Genomic DNA, 13,945 nt, shown 5'->3' with positions numbered 1-13,945 from the left:
TCTGCTTACCTTTGTAGCAGTATTTGGAAGTACTGTTGACCTGCATTTTCTTCTCATTCATTTCCCTGTTTCTCTCATGCTTTGGGGGATCTGTCCAATGTTTCTTATGTCTTGACGGCACTTACTCTCCCAATTTGGAATTGCCTGTTATCTTTTCATGAATTTTCTGAGGTTTCAGCTGGGGTAGGGTAGACAGACTCACAGTAGAAATGTGTTAGACTTTTCTACCAGTCTTCTAGCACACTCCACAAGTCTTCATTCTATAAACTCAAGTTTTGATGTTGTCCCGCCATTGCTTGAGTTGCTGCCAAATTCATTCCATTTCTTTGTGGTAAGTACCTCTTATTTCTTTTAAAGCTCAGGAAGAGCCGACTGTTTTTCTTATGTTTATTTGTCATCATTTAAAATGCTCTTTAACTTTCCTTAAAAGTCTGTGTTTTTTTATTTTCCCTTGTGATCTGGCTTTCTGTTCTTGCAGTCAAACTGGAATGCAGGCAGTTCATCTTAATTCATTTCACCTTTTTCTCTGCACATACTACTACACTGACTTCCACTTTTTAGGAAGGAAAACATTGTTTTATTCAGGTGTCTTGTTTCATTTACTTATTTGCATAAATGTTATGGCTCGGGGTTGAGTGCATCTCTAGAATAAATGGTCCTTTCGTGGAGGAAAGTTGAGAGAATTAAGGGTTAGTGTGCTGGCAGTTTGATTTCTTTTCTTTTCCTTTCCTTTCCTTTTTCCTTTTTTCCTTTTTCCTTTTTCCGAGTTGGAGTCTTGCTCTGTTGCCCAGGCTGGAGTGCAGTGGCACAATCAGCTTACTGCAACCCTCGCCTCCCAGGTTCAAGCGATCCTGGTGCCCCAGTCTCCTGAGTAGCTGAGATTATAGGTGCACGCCACTATGCCCAGCTAATTTTTGTATTTTTTTAGTAGAGATGGGATTTCACCATGTTGGCCAGTCTGGTCTCAAACTCCTGGCCTCAAGTGATCTGCCTGCCTCCACCTCCCAAAGTGCTGGGATTATAGGCATGAGCCACCGTGCCTAGCCTTGATTTCTTGTTTCTTTTGAGGGGCTTTCATGTCTTGGTCTCTGTGAATTGTTAATATTGTAGTTGTATATTCACTCAGTACTAAATCCTGGGAACTTAAAGATGTTTATGTGTAGTCCATGTCCTCAAGGGGATTGTCCTGTGCTTAATGTTTTCAAGTTAGCCATTTTTATCAGTATCTATTAATCTATTAATAGATACTATTAATAGTTTAATATCTATTCCTCTCCTCCCCAGATTGTAAGATCTGTATGGGCATGGCTTACTCAGCTTTTTCTACAGCAGCTAACACAGTGCCGATGATAGTTCCTCGTTGAATAATTTTTGATGCAATACCTGACCATACTGTCTTTTCATGAGGTCATTTTGTGGCAGATCAAGTGGCAGAAAATTTGTTAAATCTGTTAAAAATCTGGAAATGTTCAGGTTGCCTTTAGAGACAGTGAATAAAAGGAAAAAGCAGGTGAAAAAACATCTGCACTGCAGGCTCTTAGAATCTGCGGATTTGGCAGTAGAGTATTTAACATTTGGTGAAGGTGGCTAATTGCATCTCAAGACCTCAGAAGCTCCTGTAAAATGTTTTAAACGCTTACTTTTTGAAAAATGACTGGAAAGAAAAAAACAGTTGCTATAGTGTAACATCTAAGAAAGTAATGGTTCTCAGCTGGGAAATAAAAGTTTTAGATATATTATCTCACAGATTGAAATATAGAATTTAGTCATGTCTTGAGCTCATGTTACTTTATGTGGAAACTATGAATATCTTAGCCCATGCCAATTTTAGCCGATTAAGTCTGCGATAACCCTTGAAAGAGAATGAGATTATGTTGTAATATGATTTGCCCAGGTAACATGCTGGTACACATGGAAAATATGATTTAGGAGGTCAGGAGCATATGTAAACCTTTCTGTATTTGTGAACTGTGGGATTTAGCAAATCTCAAAATATTTTGGGGATATTTCAAAGATTTACTGTAATTGAGGTTACAGGTGGAAATTTGCTTGTGTTCTTTCTCCTCCCCACCTCCTTCCTTCCTTGTCTCCTTTTGCACCTTTGACTTACACATCCTCCAATTTGTCCAACCCCACCCTGGTTTCCTGCTTCCTTCTTCCTCAATCCCATGCTCTCCACATACTTTACGGCAAATTATTTTCCTTCCTGGAAGGACCCACTGGATTAAAGGCTTATTAAGTAAATTATGGGAAACTGAAAAGAATAGGAATAAATGCTACTTTACCTTTTCTTTTTATTCCTTGCTTTGGATAAGGAGAGTATCCCTTTATTTCTGAATATTTACATGGTCTGTGACTCTAATAATAAGAGTACAGAAAGTGATTTGGAATAAAATTTTTGTTTGATATTAATGATGTTTAGTCATTCTAAAATAATTAAAAACTAATGATATACTTTCTTTTAGGTCCGTATTGAAACAGCTACAACTTTGAAGTTAAATATCCTTCTGAAAATTTAAAAATACTTCATTGCAAAGAACTTTAACACTTTTAATTATTATTTATTTTGTGAAATTAATTTATGTATACTTGTTTTAGATACAGATTTATTTTGATAAAACTTATGTATTCTCAATATTCCTTAACTGTTCTTCACCTGTTGATGATTTTGAATTTAGAACAGATCAGTTTCTACCGGTAAGAATATACATTTCCAGGTATTTTTTTTTTAAAAAACAATTTCTGCTTATGTCTTTGAATACTATTTTATACATGAAATTATCTATGTGTTACTTATTAAAGTTGAATTTAAAAGTATGCTGTATTGGATTATTTTGGAGGACATAATTTTTATTTGTAAACTGTTTTGGTAACTTTTATTGCTAACAGTTCACTTATATTCTGCTTACTTTTGTTTAGCAATTTTGTCATCTGTGTTGAAGTTGGTTGCCAAACTTTTTTTTTCAAAATTGAAAAACATCTAGTATCTTCATTTTATGTGTGTCTGTTACTTTTTTGCTCCTTAGGTTATTTCTCTGTGTTATTTGCATTTGTATATCTTTATCCTGTCCTACACACTAGACTGTAAATTACTTGATGAGCAGAATACCAAGTTCTACTCATCTTTTTACTCTTTACTCAACCCCCAGCACCTAACATGGTGTTTTGCCATAACTGGTACTCGGTAAGCACTTGTTAAACATATCAGTAACATTGGGGTGTTAATATTTGTTCTTAAGAGGACTGGGTGAGAAGAAAGTTACGTGATAAAATGTACTTCTTTTGGTGAGGGGGATAGATAGGGAAGCTTGTAAAGCAGTGATCTTGCTTTAATAAAATAGTCACTAGACATTTTTGGATGAAAGAAATGTGTTGTAGAAGTGTGTGCTAAAATGAGCCCTATATCTGAAAGAACAAATTCTTGCTTTATGTAAGTGTGATTTGTTAAGTTTCTAACGTAATTTTCATAATATAAGAGTTCACAGCCAGACATAGGGTATTTGTTTTTGATTTCCTAATAAGAACTACTCTGCCATTTTTAGAATAACAAGTTATATCTATAAAAATGTATATCTCCATGCAATATGTATTAAGGGTTACATCAGATAACTAGTATGTGAGTGCAATAATTAACGTCTTTTTGCCGTAATGAGTAGGTCTTGCAAAACAAAACATTTCGTGATTGGCACCAGGCATATATGGAAGAACAGTGACAAGGCACTGTTAATAGTTTAGTTAACAGTATAAAATTTAAACAGACATAGCTTAGACAATATTCCTCTAAACATTATTCAGTTTGTAGATGAGTTAAATTCTGAAATGGACACATTCAGCAGCAATGAAGAAAGAAAACACTTTGTAAAACAATATGTACCGGCAGCTTGAACAATTTCAGGTTGTTTAGGTAATGCCAAGCTTTTGGCTGTTTATTTGACTTACTGCTTTGACATTATGATTTATTTCTTACTTTTGTTCGTATGAATGTAGAGGTCTTTCATTTCTATTCTAAACCTTTTTTATTTTCTTTCTTTTTACCTGCAGTATTTGGAAACCATGTTCACACTACTTTTTCAGTTACTACAGCAAGTTACAGAATGTGACACAAAGATGCATGTTTTGCATGTCCTTTCTTGTGTGATTGAAAGAGTCAACATGCAGGTAATTATATTGTAAAACATGAAAATAAATGAGGGGTGGGTAGAATAGACGTAGAATTCATTAATATCCTTGACTACATTGTTTAAGAGTTAAAACATTAATTGAAATGCTTCTAACTTATAGATTATGGTTTCAGTTATGTATTATTCAAAATTGACATTTATATTCGATTTTCTAAAAATGAGAAAATTAAAATACTAAAAAAAAATTGGATCAACAATGTAGAGGTGTTCATAGAGCAGAATTTTACATATTTTAGAAGATCCAGTAAAATTCAGTGTGTTTGAGGGCATAGCCCCAAGTGTCCATCAGCAAGACTTCTGGGAAGTCTGTTATTTTTACCTGAAAAATTAAGTATTTTTTGCAGTCTGGTCTGCATTATATTTACATTTGGCTTAACTTAAAAATGAGGTATAAAGCTCTTAACAGTTCAGTTATTCAGCTTCCCCTGTCACTCTGAATCTTTGTGGAAAATTGTTAATCCGGAAAACCACACTGTATCGTTGTGACTTCCTATATTCTAGTTCACCATTGCATATCCTTGTTTGGAAAGCACTGAAGCAAATCTGTGATTTGCATTGTATTAGGAAAGATAATTGATTTGGATTTCACAGACTTAGAGTTTACCCTTGGATCTGCTGTTAGTGAATTGTGACACCTTGAGCAGATTTATTAATTCTAAAGCAGTTGATGAGAATAGCTATTAATTATTGAGTAATGACAACATACTGACATATGTGCTACATGCTTTGCATATATTTCTCATTTAGTTCTCACAAAAAACTTGAGGTAGAGGAGTTAGAATTTATTGTCTCAAACAATTTGAGACTTGAAGGAACTTTTCAAAGTTCACATATTTTAATGGCACTGCCAGTACTTTAAGCATAATGCGACTCCCGTGGTAGGGTTGAGTCACTGTTAATCATTTGAAACAGATCTGGGTACTGGTGTCTAAAAGTAGTAATATCTGTATGATTCTTAGTACTTGGTGTTCTTAATACATTAATCACATTAATTCATTTGATGGTGTTTTTTCCAACAACATTGAGAGAATTTGGTCACACAGAGTTCATTGCAACTGTTTTAAGAACTCATTTTAAGTCCTTGCCTCTGCTATTTAGTTTGGGCAAAGTCTTTAACCTTGTGTCCTCATGTATAAAATGGTAAAGATAATTCTGAACTCACCTAACTTAGGATTTCATGAGCATAAAATTATTTCACATCTCCAAAATGCTTCAGGGTACTATAAAGTTGCAATAAATGGTTTAAAAAGTTGATTATAAAAACAAGATTTGGCTATTTTCTGTAATTTTATTTAGAAATATATGGCAGATGGAAATTTCTTAGATAAAACTTTTTTTAAAAATAGAAATGGGTCTTCTTACCTTTGTCTCCCCAAACTTGGAATTAAAACTTTTTCTGTAAAGTTTGTTATTTTTTTGGCTTAGTAAATTTAAAAATGCTTATGTGTTTCTGTCTACACTCATCTTTCGGAGCACAAATAGCCTAAGCAGCTTACATGCCTATATCATCAGAAAGTAACAATAAGATATAGTTATTCAATATAGTTTTTGTTTTTGAAAACTCAAACTAAATAGGAAATGGTTAAAAAAATATTTTCAGTTGTCTGATTCTTTTTTTTTCTACCTTAACCTCTGATCAACCCTATCATTTTTATCATTGTTGCATATATCCCTTAACTCTCTTTAATATGCCAAATTTGACGTTTGTCCATGAGGCAGCAAACTTTTAAAAAATGTTAACAAATTTTATCTTTTTTGAGATGAAGTCTTGCTCTGTCACCCAGGCTGGAGTGCAGTGGCGCATCTCAGCCGACTGTACCCTCTTCTCCAATCTCCTGGGTTCAAGTGATTCTTGTCCTCAGCCTCCTGAGTAGTAGCTTGGATTACAGGTGTGCCACCATGCCTGGCTAATTTTTTTTTTTTTTTTTGTATTTTTAGTAGAGATGTGGTTTCGCCATTTTGGCTGGGCTGGTCTCAAACTCCTGGGCTCAAGGGATCCACCCGCCTTGGCCTTCCAAAGTGCTGGGATTACAGATGAGAACCACCGCAGCTGGCCAGAATTATCTTTTTGATATTAGGCAGCAAACATTTTGAGCCATCGTACAATAGTGCTTTCTTCTTCTTCTTTCTTCCTTCGTCTTCCTTCTTCCTTTCTTTCTTCTTTCTTCTTCTTTCTTCCTCCCTTCCTCCCTTCCTCCCTTTCTCCCTCCCTCCCTCCCTCCCTCTCTCCCTCTCTTTCTTTCTTTCACAAAGTGCAGGTTTGTTACGTAGGTATACATGTGCCATGTTGTTTTGCTGCACCCATCATGTTGACAGTTACATTAGGTATTTCTCCTAATGCTATCCCTCCCCCAGCCCCGCACCACTCGCCCCCAACAGGCCCCGGTGTGAGATGTTCCCCGCCCTGTGTCCATGTGTTCTCATTGTTCAACTCCCACCTATGAGTGAGAACATGCGGTGTTTGGTTTTCTGTCCTTGTGATAGTTTGCTGAGAATGATGGTAATGATAGACTGGATTAAGAAAATGTGGCACATATACACTGTGGAATACTATGCAGCCATAAAGAAGGATGAGTTCATGTCCTTTGCAGGGACATGGATAAAGCTGGATACAATAGTGCTTTCTGACACATACAGTTTAATGTTGAAGTTTCAGTAAAGTCACCATCTTTGTACCATACTGTACAATTATTTGAATATTGTCTTTACTTTTTGATAAAGTAGTTGAAAACCTACAGTTAACTTTTCTAGTGCAGAGAACTTATAAATATATAGTCAAAATAAATATGTAATCATCAGGGGTGGTATCAGGTGGTCTTTGGGCCTGTGCATTTCTGAAGTGAAAGAACAAAATTAAAGGGACTCTGTGAAATATAAAATACTCTGTTGAAAATTTTATCTAAAAGATGAGGTGTCCTTAGAGACTTAGACTAATTTTTTTAACCCCAATGATAGAGCCCTCATTAAAACATTTGTTAGATTGTCACCTATTTGATTTTCATGTTTTCAGTGATATGAATTTAAGTGGAGCTTTCCCTATATATGAGTTAACTCATAAGGCTATAATACTCAAAGTGCTTCCCCCACACCTCAAATTCTTTGATAAGAACACTTAACATGAGATCCATCCTCTTAACAAAATTATAAGAGTAGAATACATTATTGTTGACTTTTGGTACAACATTCTATAGCAGAACCCTAAAGCTTATTCATCTTGTTTACCTGAAACTTTATGCCTGTTGATTAGTAACTTATTTCCCCTTCCCCTTAGTCCCTGGCAACCACTGTTCCACTCTTTGATTCTATGAATTAGACTATTTTAGATACCTCATATAAGTAGAATTGGTGTATATATGCAATTGTGTGTGTAATACCACATGTTCTTTATCCATTCATCTGTTGATGGATATTTAGGCTGCTTCCACATGTTGGCTATTGTGAATAGTGCTACAATAAACATGGTAGTGCTAATAATTTCTTTGGGATCCTGATTTCAGTTCTTTTGAATAGATGCCCAGAAATGGGATTGCTGGATGATAACGATAGTTCTGGTTTTCATTTTTTTTGGAAGCTCAATGCTACTTTCCATAGTGGCTGTAACATTTTACATTCCTAGCAACAGTGTACAAAGATACCAGTTTCTCCACACCATTGCCAACACTTGTCTTATCTTTTATTTTTGTTTTATAATAGCCACCCTGACAGGCATGAGGTGATATCTCATTGTGGTTTTTGACTTGCATTTCCCTAATGACTGCAGAAACTTTCTTAGTTCTATGTGATTTTTAAAATGTTATGCAAATAATTGAAATTGTCCTTCCCTTAAAACCTTTGTATTATAATCTTATTCAGAATTTTATATGGACAGTATTTTTTCTTTCACCTCTTTTCATTGAAAAATCTCAAACCTCCAAAAAGTTATAAAATAGATGAACACTTATATATCCTTCACTTCATTAGTAAGTTTCATCACTTACTAATATTTTACCACATTTGCTTTCTTTTTATCTATCCACATATACAGATTGTTGTTGTAAAACTATTTGAGTTTTAGTTGCAGACATCATGATACTCTCCAGAATATTAGACCTCTCCTTCTTAAGAGATGTATGCTCCATTTCCTACATTATCATAACCGTGATTAGACTCAGGAAACTTAACACTGATGCAATACTGTTATCTAATATCAAGTCAGTATTCAGATTTCCTTAGTTGCCCCATATAGCTAGCCTCCCACCCCACTGGAATATGTTTGGCTCTCATGTCCCTGCTCTGTTATTTTTAATGCCCAGTCTTTTTCTCCTTCCTTTTATATCTTTCACAGCAGTCGGTGATTGATTTTTTTGTTTTTGTTTTTTGAGATGGAGTCTTGCTTTGTCACCCAAGCTAGAGTGCAATGGGGCTCTCTTGGCTTACTGCAGCCTACACCTCCCAGATTCAAGTGATTCTCCTGCCTCAGCAGGAGTAGCTGGGATTACGGGTGCGCGCCACCATGCCTGGCTAATTTTTGTATTTTTAGTAGAGACGGGGTTTCACCATGTTGGCCAGGCTGGTTTTGAACTCCTGACCTCATGCAATCTGCCGTCCTTGGCCTCGCAAAGTGCTGGGATTACAGGCGTGAACCACTGCGCCCGGCCTCTATGATTGATTTTTGAAATACTATTTTTATAGCATTAATTTTAATTTAGAACATTGTATATTCTAATGACAGCCAAGATTGGAATATAAATATTTTATGGCTTTTAAATGTAACTGGGTACTTTGGTTTTATTACCCCATTTGTAATTTATAGTGTATATTTCTTTTCTGCAATTTCTAGGAAAGTATCCTCCCTCTTTAAAACCAAAACTACCTCATTTTCCTTACCAGTAGATTGTGTTGTCATATGCTTATTTTTAGTTGAGTATGAATGAGTTAGATACTTTGTAATTTGTTTTTACTTATTAATTGGCCTGCTTTTATGAGCTAACTGGAGTGATCTTTGAGATAGAACACTTAGCAATATTGAGTACATGTTCCAGAAATAATATTATAATCAAATTTTGAAAATAAGGTATTACATGATAAATATGTTAAAATAAGGTAATACGTATCTTAATATTTATTCACTTATATCTTACTGAGATATTTGTGCAAATATTTAACTTCTTATTTTTCTGCATTCCCCACTAACACTTCACCACAGGAGAGGGGAACAAATTCTGTAGTTGTTTGGCTACCCTTTTAGAGTATTTTACTAGCAGAATGAAGAAACTCACCCTTTCTAGGAACGTTTTAAATTTTAATCCAGATATTCAAGTAGATAGTAGTGAAGCTATGAAGGTCTAGTGTTATTTCATCCCCAAGGATACTCTTAGAGCAATTTCAAATACTGTAATACTCAGCTTATAGCAATCTCAAATACTGGAGCTGAAATGCTGTCCAGCATCATTGTAGATCCATTTTATTTTTCAAGAAACTACTGTCAGACTGAGCTGTGCTTCAGGGTAAAATGTAAAATCTGATTAACTTAATCCATAGTGAGCTTAGCAATTTTATCCTTTGAAAATGTTTTTTTTCTCTTGTGTTTCCACCATACCTTGTATACACCTTCATCATTGCACTTCCCCTTTTTCATTGTAAGGGTTTGTCTGGCTGGCTGTGTATCCTTTTCTGTCCAGTGCCTTGTGTTCAGGGCCTGAAACTTGGAAGATATTTGTAGAATGAATGAGTGGATGCTGACTTTTTAAAAAATAATAGTATAATTTCCAATTTGGTAAGCTGTTTTGTTAAAAAAGAAGCAGCTTATAACAGCATTTTCTGTTAACCTCTAAAGAATGTTTTTTTATATTCATAAATTTTATTTCATTCAGTACACTTGATATTTGTTTAAAATTATTTAAAAATATTTACTATAGAGCCCTGGGCTTTTATGTAATGTCTAATTTTATTTCTTAAGGGTATAAGCTTAATACATTACATCTAATAAATATTAAATATGTGCTGTCTGGGACTTAATAGTGCTCTCATTGTTTTTCAAAGTAAATTGCCTTCTTTACTAATAAAATTTTGTTGTTTCCTCTACTTATATTGTAATAGATACGACCATATGTGGGATGTTTGGTACAATATTTGCCCCTCCTTTGGAAGCAGAGTGAAGAACACAATATGTTGAGATGTGCTATTTTGACAACACTTATTCATCTTGTTCAGGTAAGTCACTTCTCCACAGAGTTTTTTTAGTTTAGTGGTTTTTAAAAAATTCTTTTAACCATTTAAAAATTGTTTTTATGTGATTTATGTTAATGGTAGTGAAAAACTTCACATATCTTTTATTTTTTTTCCATGTGTGATCTAAACCGATTTAAAAACAACTTTTGCATGCTTATTTTGGACATTTTTTTGAGGATATGAAAAATATTATTCACTTTTAAATGTTGTCTCCAGTGATGATAGACTCATGGTTCATGCAGTCCATGGCACCATGCATGCAGTTTCCTTGGTGGTCGGGGCTTTTCTGCTTAAACATACTTTATGTTTTCACTCTTTTTCCTTGATTTAAAATAAAAAAATTCCCTATTATAACTTGGTAAGGCAGGAAACCAGGTGAGTTGCTTTTGAGGGGAGACAAGTGAATTGGATTTCAGACATTTTGACGTTTGAGGTGTTGGGATGTGGTAGCAGGTAGAGAGGAACCTGAAACTTAGAGCTGGACTATAGTTCTTATTTGAACTGTTACAGTGAATCGTAGTCTGGTGAGAGTATGGTTAGGGAAGAGCTCAAGGCTGTGAGTTAGAATATATGTGTGGAGATGCTCAAGTGATTTTACTGACTTCACCCACAAGTTTGAGAAATTTTCCAGTGGGGAATAAATCAGAAGTATCCCTAAATTCAGAAGTACTGCTCTAAAGCTTTCTAAAATTAGTTTAGAAAAAACCAGAAACTTTTCTCAGAAGCTTTGATACTTTTTTGAACATGAGCTCATTCTTTCCATAAATGCTTTCTTTCTTTTTTTCCTTTTTGAGACGGAGTCTCGCTCTGTCGCACAGGCTGGAGCACAGTGGCGCGATCTTGGCTCACTGCAACCTCCGTCTCCTGGGTTCAAGCAAGTCTCCTGTTTCAGCCTCCCAAGTAGCTGGGATTACAGGCACACGCCACTGTGCCTGGCTAATTTTTGTATTTTTAGTAGAGACGGTGTTTCACCATGTTGGCCAGGCTGGTCTCAAACTCCTGACCTCAAGTGATCCGCCCACCTCAGGCTCCCAAAGTGTTAGGATTACAGGCATGAGCCACCATGCCCAGCCTCTCCGTAAATGGTTATGGATGACTTTTAGTTACAGATTCCTGTTTAAGGCAGTTTCAGATAAATAGTAATGCAAAATATTTTTAATGTACATTTCCCTGCTTTCTTTTTTTTACTGTGGTAAAATACACATAACAAAATTTACTGTTTTAACCAATTTTAAGTGTACAGTGTAGTGTATGAATATATTAAATACATTCATAATGTTCAACTGTCACTACCATCCATCTCTGTAACTCTTTTTATCTTGTAAAACTGAAGCTATATCATTAAACAAAAACTCCACAGCTCCATCACTAAAGCACTTAAAAAAAAAAAAAGTGAGGCCGGGCGCGGTGGCTCAAGCCTGTAATCCCAGCACTTTGGGAGGCCGAGGTGGGCGGATCACAAGGTCAGGAGATCAAGACCATCCTGGCTAACACGTTGAAACCCTGTCTCTACTAAAAATACAAAAAATTAGCCGGGCGTGGTGGCGGGTGCCTGTAGTCCCAGCTGCTCAGGAGGCTGAGGCAGGAGAATGGCATGAACCCAGGAGGCGGAACTTGCAGTAAGCCGAGATCGCGCCACTGCACTCTAGCCTGGGCGACAGAGCAAGACTCCGTCTCAAAAAAAGAAAAAAAAAATAAGTGGCCCAGAATCTCTTCCTGTCTACCTTTTAATGTTTATGATTACCTTATAAAGATTATGTCCGTTTTATAGAAGAGGATAAAGACTAAGAGAAGGTTACTATCTTGTGAATGCATTTATAAGTAATAGAACAATGAACGACCCGAGATATTTTGTATTATAACGGCATCTCTGCCAAATGTTTTTTGTTTTTGTTTTTTGAGACGGAGTTTCGCTCTTGTTGCCCAGGCTGGCGTGCAATGGTGCAATCTTGGCTCACCGCAACCTCCACCTCCCAGGTTCAAGCAATTCTCCTGCCTCATCCTCCAGAGTAGCTGGGATTACAGGCATGCTCCACCATGCCTGGCTAATTTTTGTATTTTTAGTAGAGATGGGGTTTCTCCATGTTGGTCAGGCTGGTCTTGAACTGCTGACCTCAGGTGATTTGCTTGCCTTGGCCTCCCAAAGTGCTGGGATTACAGGCGTGAGCCACTGCTCCCAGCCTCCAAGATGTATTTTTAAGCTCAACTTGGGAGTTTTGTGAGAGACATGTAACTAAACACCAACTTTTATGTCTCCTCAGGCAGTGTTACTTCAAGTAGTCTCAGGAGGTCAGAGTAACTCTAGTGGAATGTTAGGCCTTTTTTCTTTAATCATGACATTTAAGTACCCTGTGTATTTGTACCGGCCAAGAGTGCAAGGTTCAACCAAGTAGTATTCTACCTTTCTTGGAGAAAGCATATAACATAATACCAAAATTGAGACTGTAGCTTAAAATATATTTTTCAGCCGTTTGGGAAGATTATACTAAAGTTTATTGGTTGGCCAGGCACTGTGGCTCACGCCTGTAATCCCGGCATTTTAGGAGGCTGAAGTGGATGATCAGTTGAGGTCAGGAGTTGGAGACCAGCCTGGCCAACATGGTGAAACCCCGTGCCTACTAAAAAAAAAAAAAAAAAAAAAAAAAAAAAATTTGGCCAGGCGCAGTGACTCACGCCTGTAATCCTAGCACTTTGGGAGGCCGAGGCGGGTGAATCACGAGGTCAGGAGATTGAGACCATCCTGGCCAACATGGTGAAACCCCATCTCTACTAAAAATACAAAACTTAGCCAGGTGAGGTGGCACATGCCTGTAGTACCAGCTACTCAGGAGGCTGAGGCAGGAGAATCGCTTGAACCTGAGAGGTGGAGGCTGCAGTGAGCTGAGATTGCGCCACTGTACTCCAGCCTGGGTGACATAGCGAGACTCTGTCTCAAAAAAAAAAAAGCCCCAAAATTAATTGGGTGTGGTGGCGCACACTTGTAGTCCCAGCTATTTGGGAGGGTGAGGTGTGAGAATTGCTTGAACCCGGGAGGCAGAGGTTGCAGTGAGCCAAGATCACACCCCTGCACTCTAGCCTGGGTGACAGAGTGAGACCCTGTCTCAAAAATAATAAAAAAAATTTACTGGTAAATTTCCTTTCTTGCAAAATACTGCTATCTTTTGGCTTTTGACACATAACAGACATTGGTGTAAGTTTCTGTATGTTTTTGTTTTTGTTTTTTTAATCCTGGAAATCCAGATTCTGGTAGTCTTTGAAGAGGGTGGTCACTGGGTGAAAATAAACTTTCTAGTCTGCATAGTTGAACTTAGAGGAAGTAGGTATTCATTCATACGCTAAACATTTATTGAGAACCTGCAATGTGCAATACAGGGTAATAGGCACTGGGCTACAGAACAGAAATGAATAGAATGGGATCTTTGTGTAGGTGACTGTCTAGGGAAATACTGAATAAGTGTGTTAATTGCCCTTTTAGCAATTAAGAACATATTGCTATTGGGGGTACATGGCCAATTCCCTGTGTCACATGGAGGGTGAGGCGGGGCACATTAGGG

The 13,945-nt window shown here is 36.6% G+C and overlaps 1 protein-coding gene across 9 annotated transcripts in view; it reads left to right on the top strand.

Annotated features, from left to right (window-relative positions):
* Positions 1–13,945, top strand: part of IPO11 (importin 11) — a 221,483-nt gene that overhangs the window by 98,238 nt on the left and 109,300 nt on the right. For all 9 annotated transcript variants that reach the window (XM_063811213.1, XM_054684345.2, XM_054684346.2 and 6 more), the window contains exons 17-20: positions 2,466–2,499; positions 2,657–2,697; positions 4,042–4,158; positions 10,260–10,373. In XM_063811213.1, coding sequence (XP_063667283.1) covers positions 2,466–2,499; positions 2,657–2,697; positions 4,042–4,158; positions 10,260–10,373 — 306 coding nt within the window. The remainder of the gene's footprint in view (positions 1–2,465; positions 2,500–2,656; positions 2,698–4,041; positions 4,159–10,259; positions 10,374–13,945) is intronic.

The sequence above is a fragment of the Pan troglodytes genome, chromosome 4 (assembly GCF_028858775.2).
Source record: "Pan troglodytes isolate AG18354 chromosome 4, NHGRI_mPanTro3-v2.0_pri, whole genome shotgun sequence".
Taxonomy (NCBI): Eukaryota; Metazoa; Chordata; class Mammalia; order Primates; family Hominidae; genus Pan; species Pan troglodytes.
The sequence above is the reverse complement of the archived record's forward strand: the minus strand, read 5'-3'. Positions and strand labels throughout refer to the sequence as shown.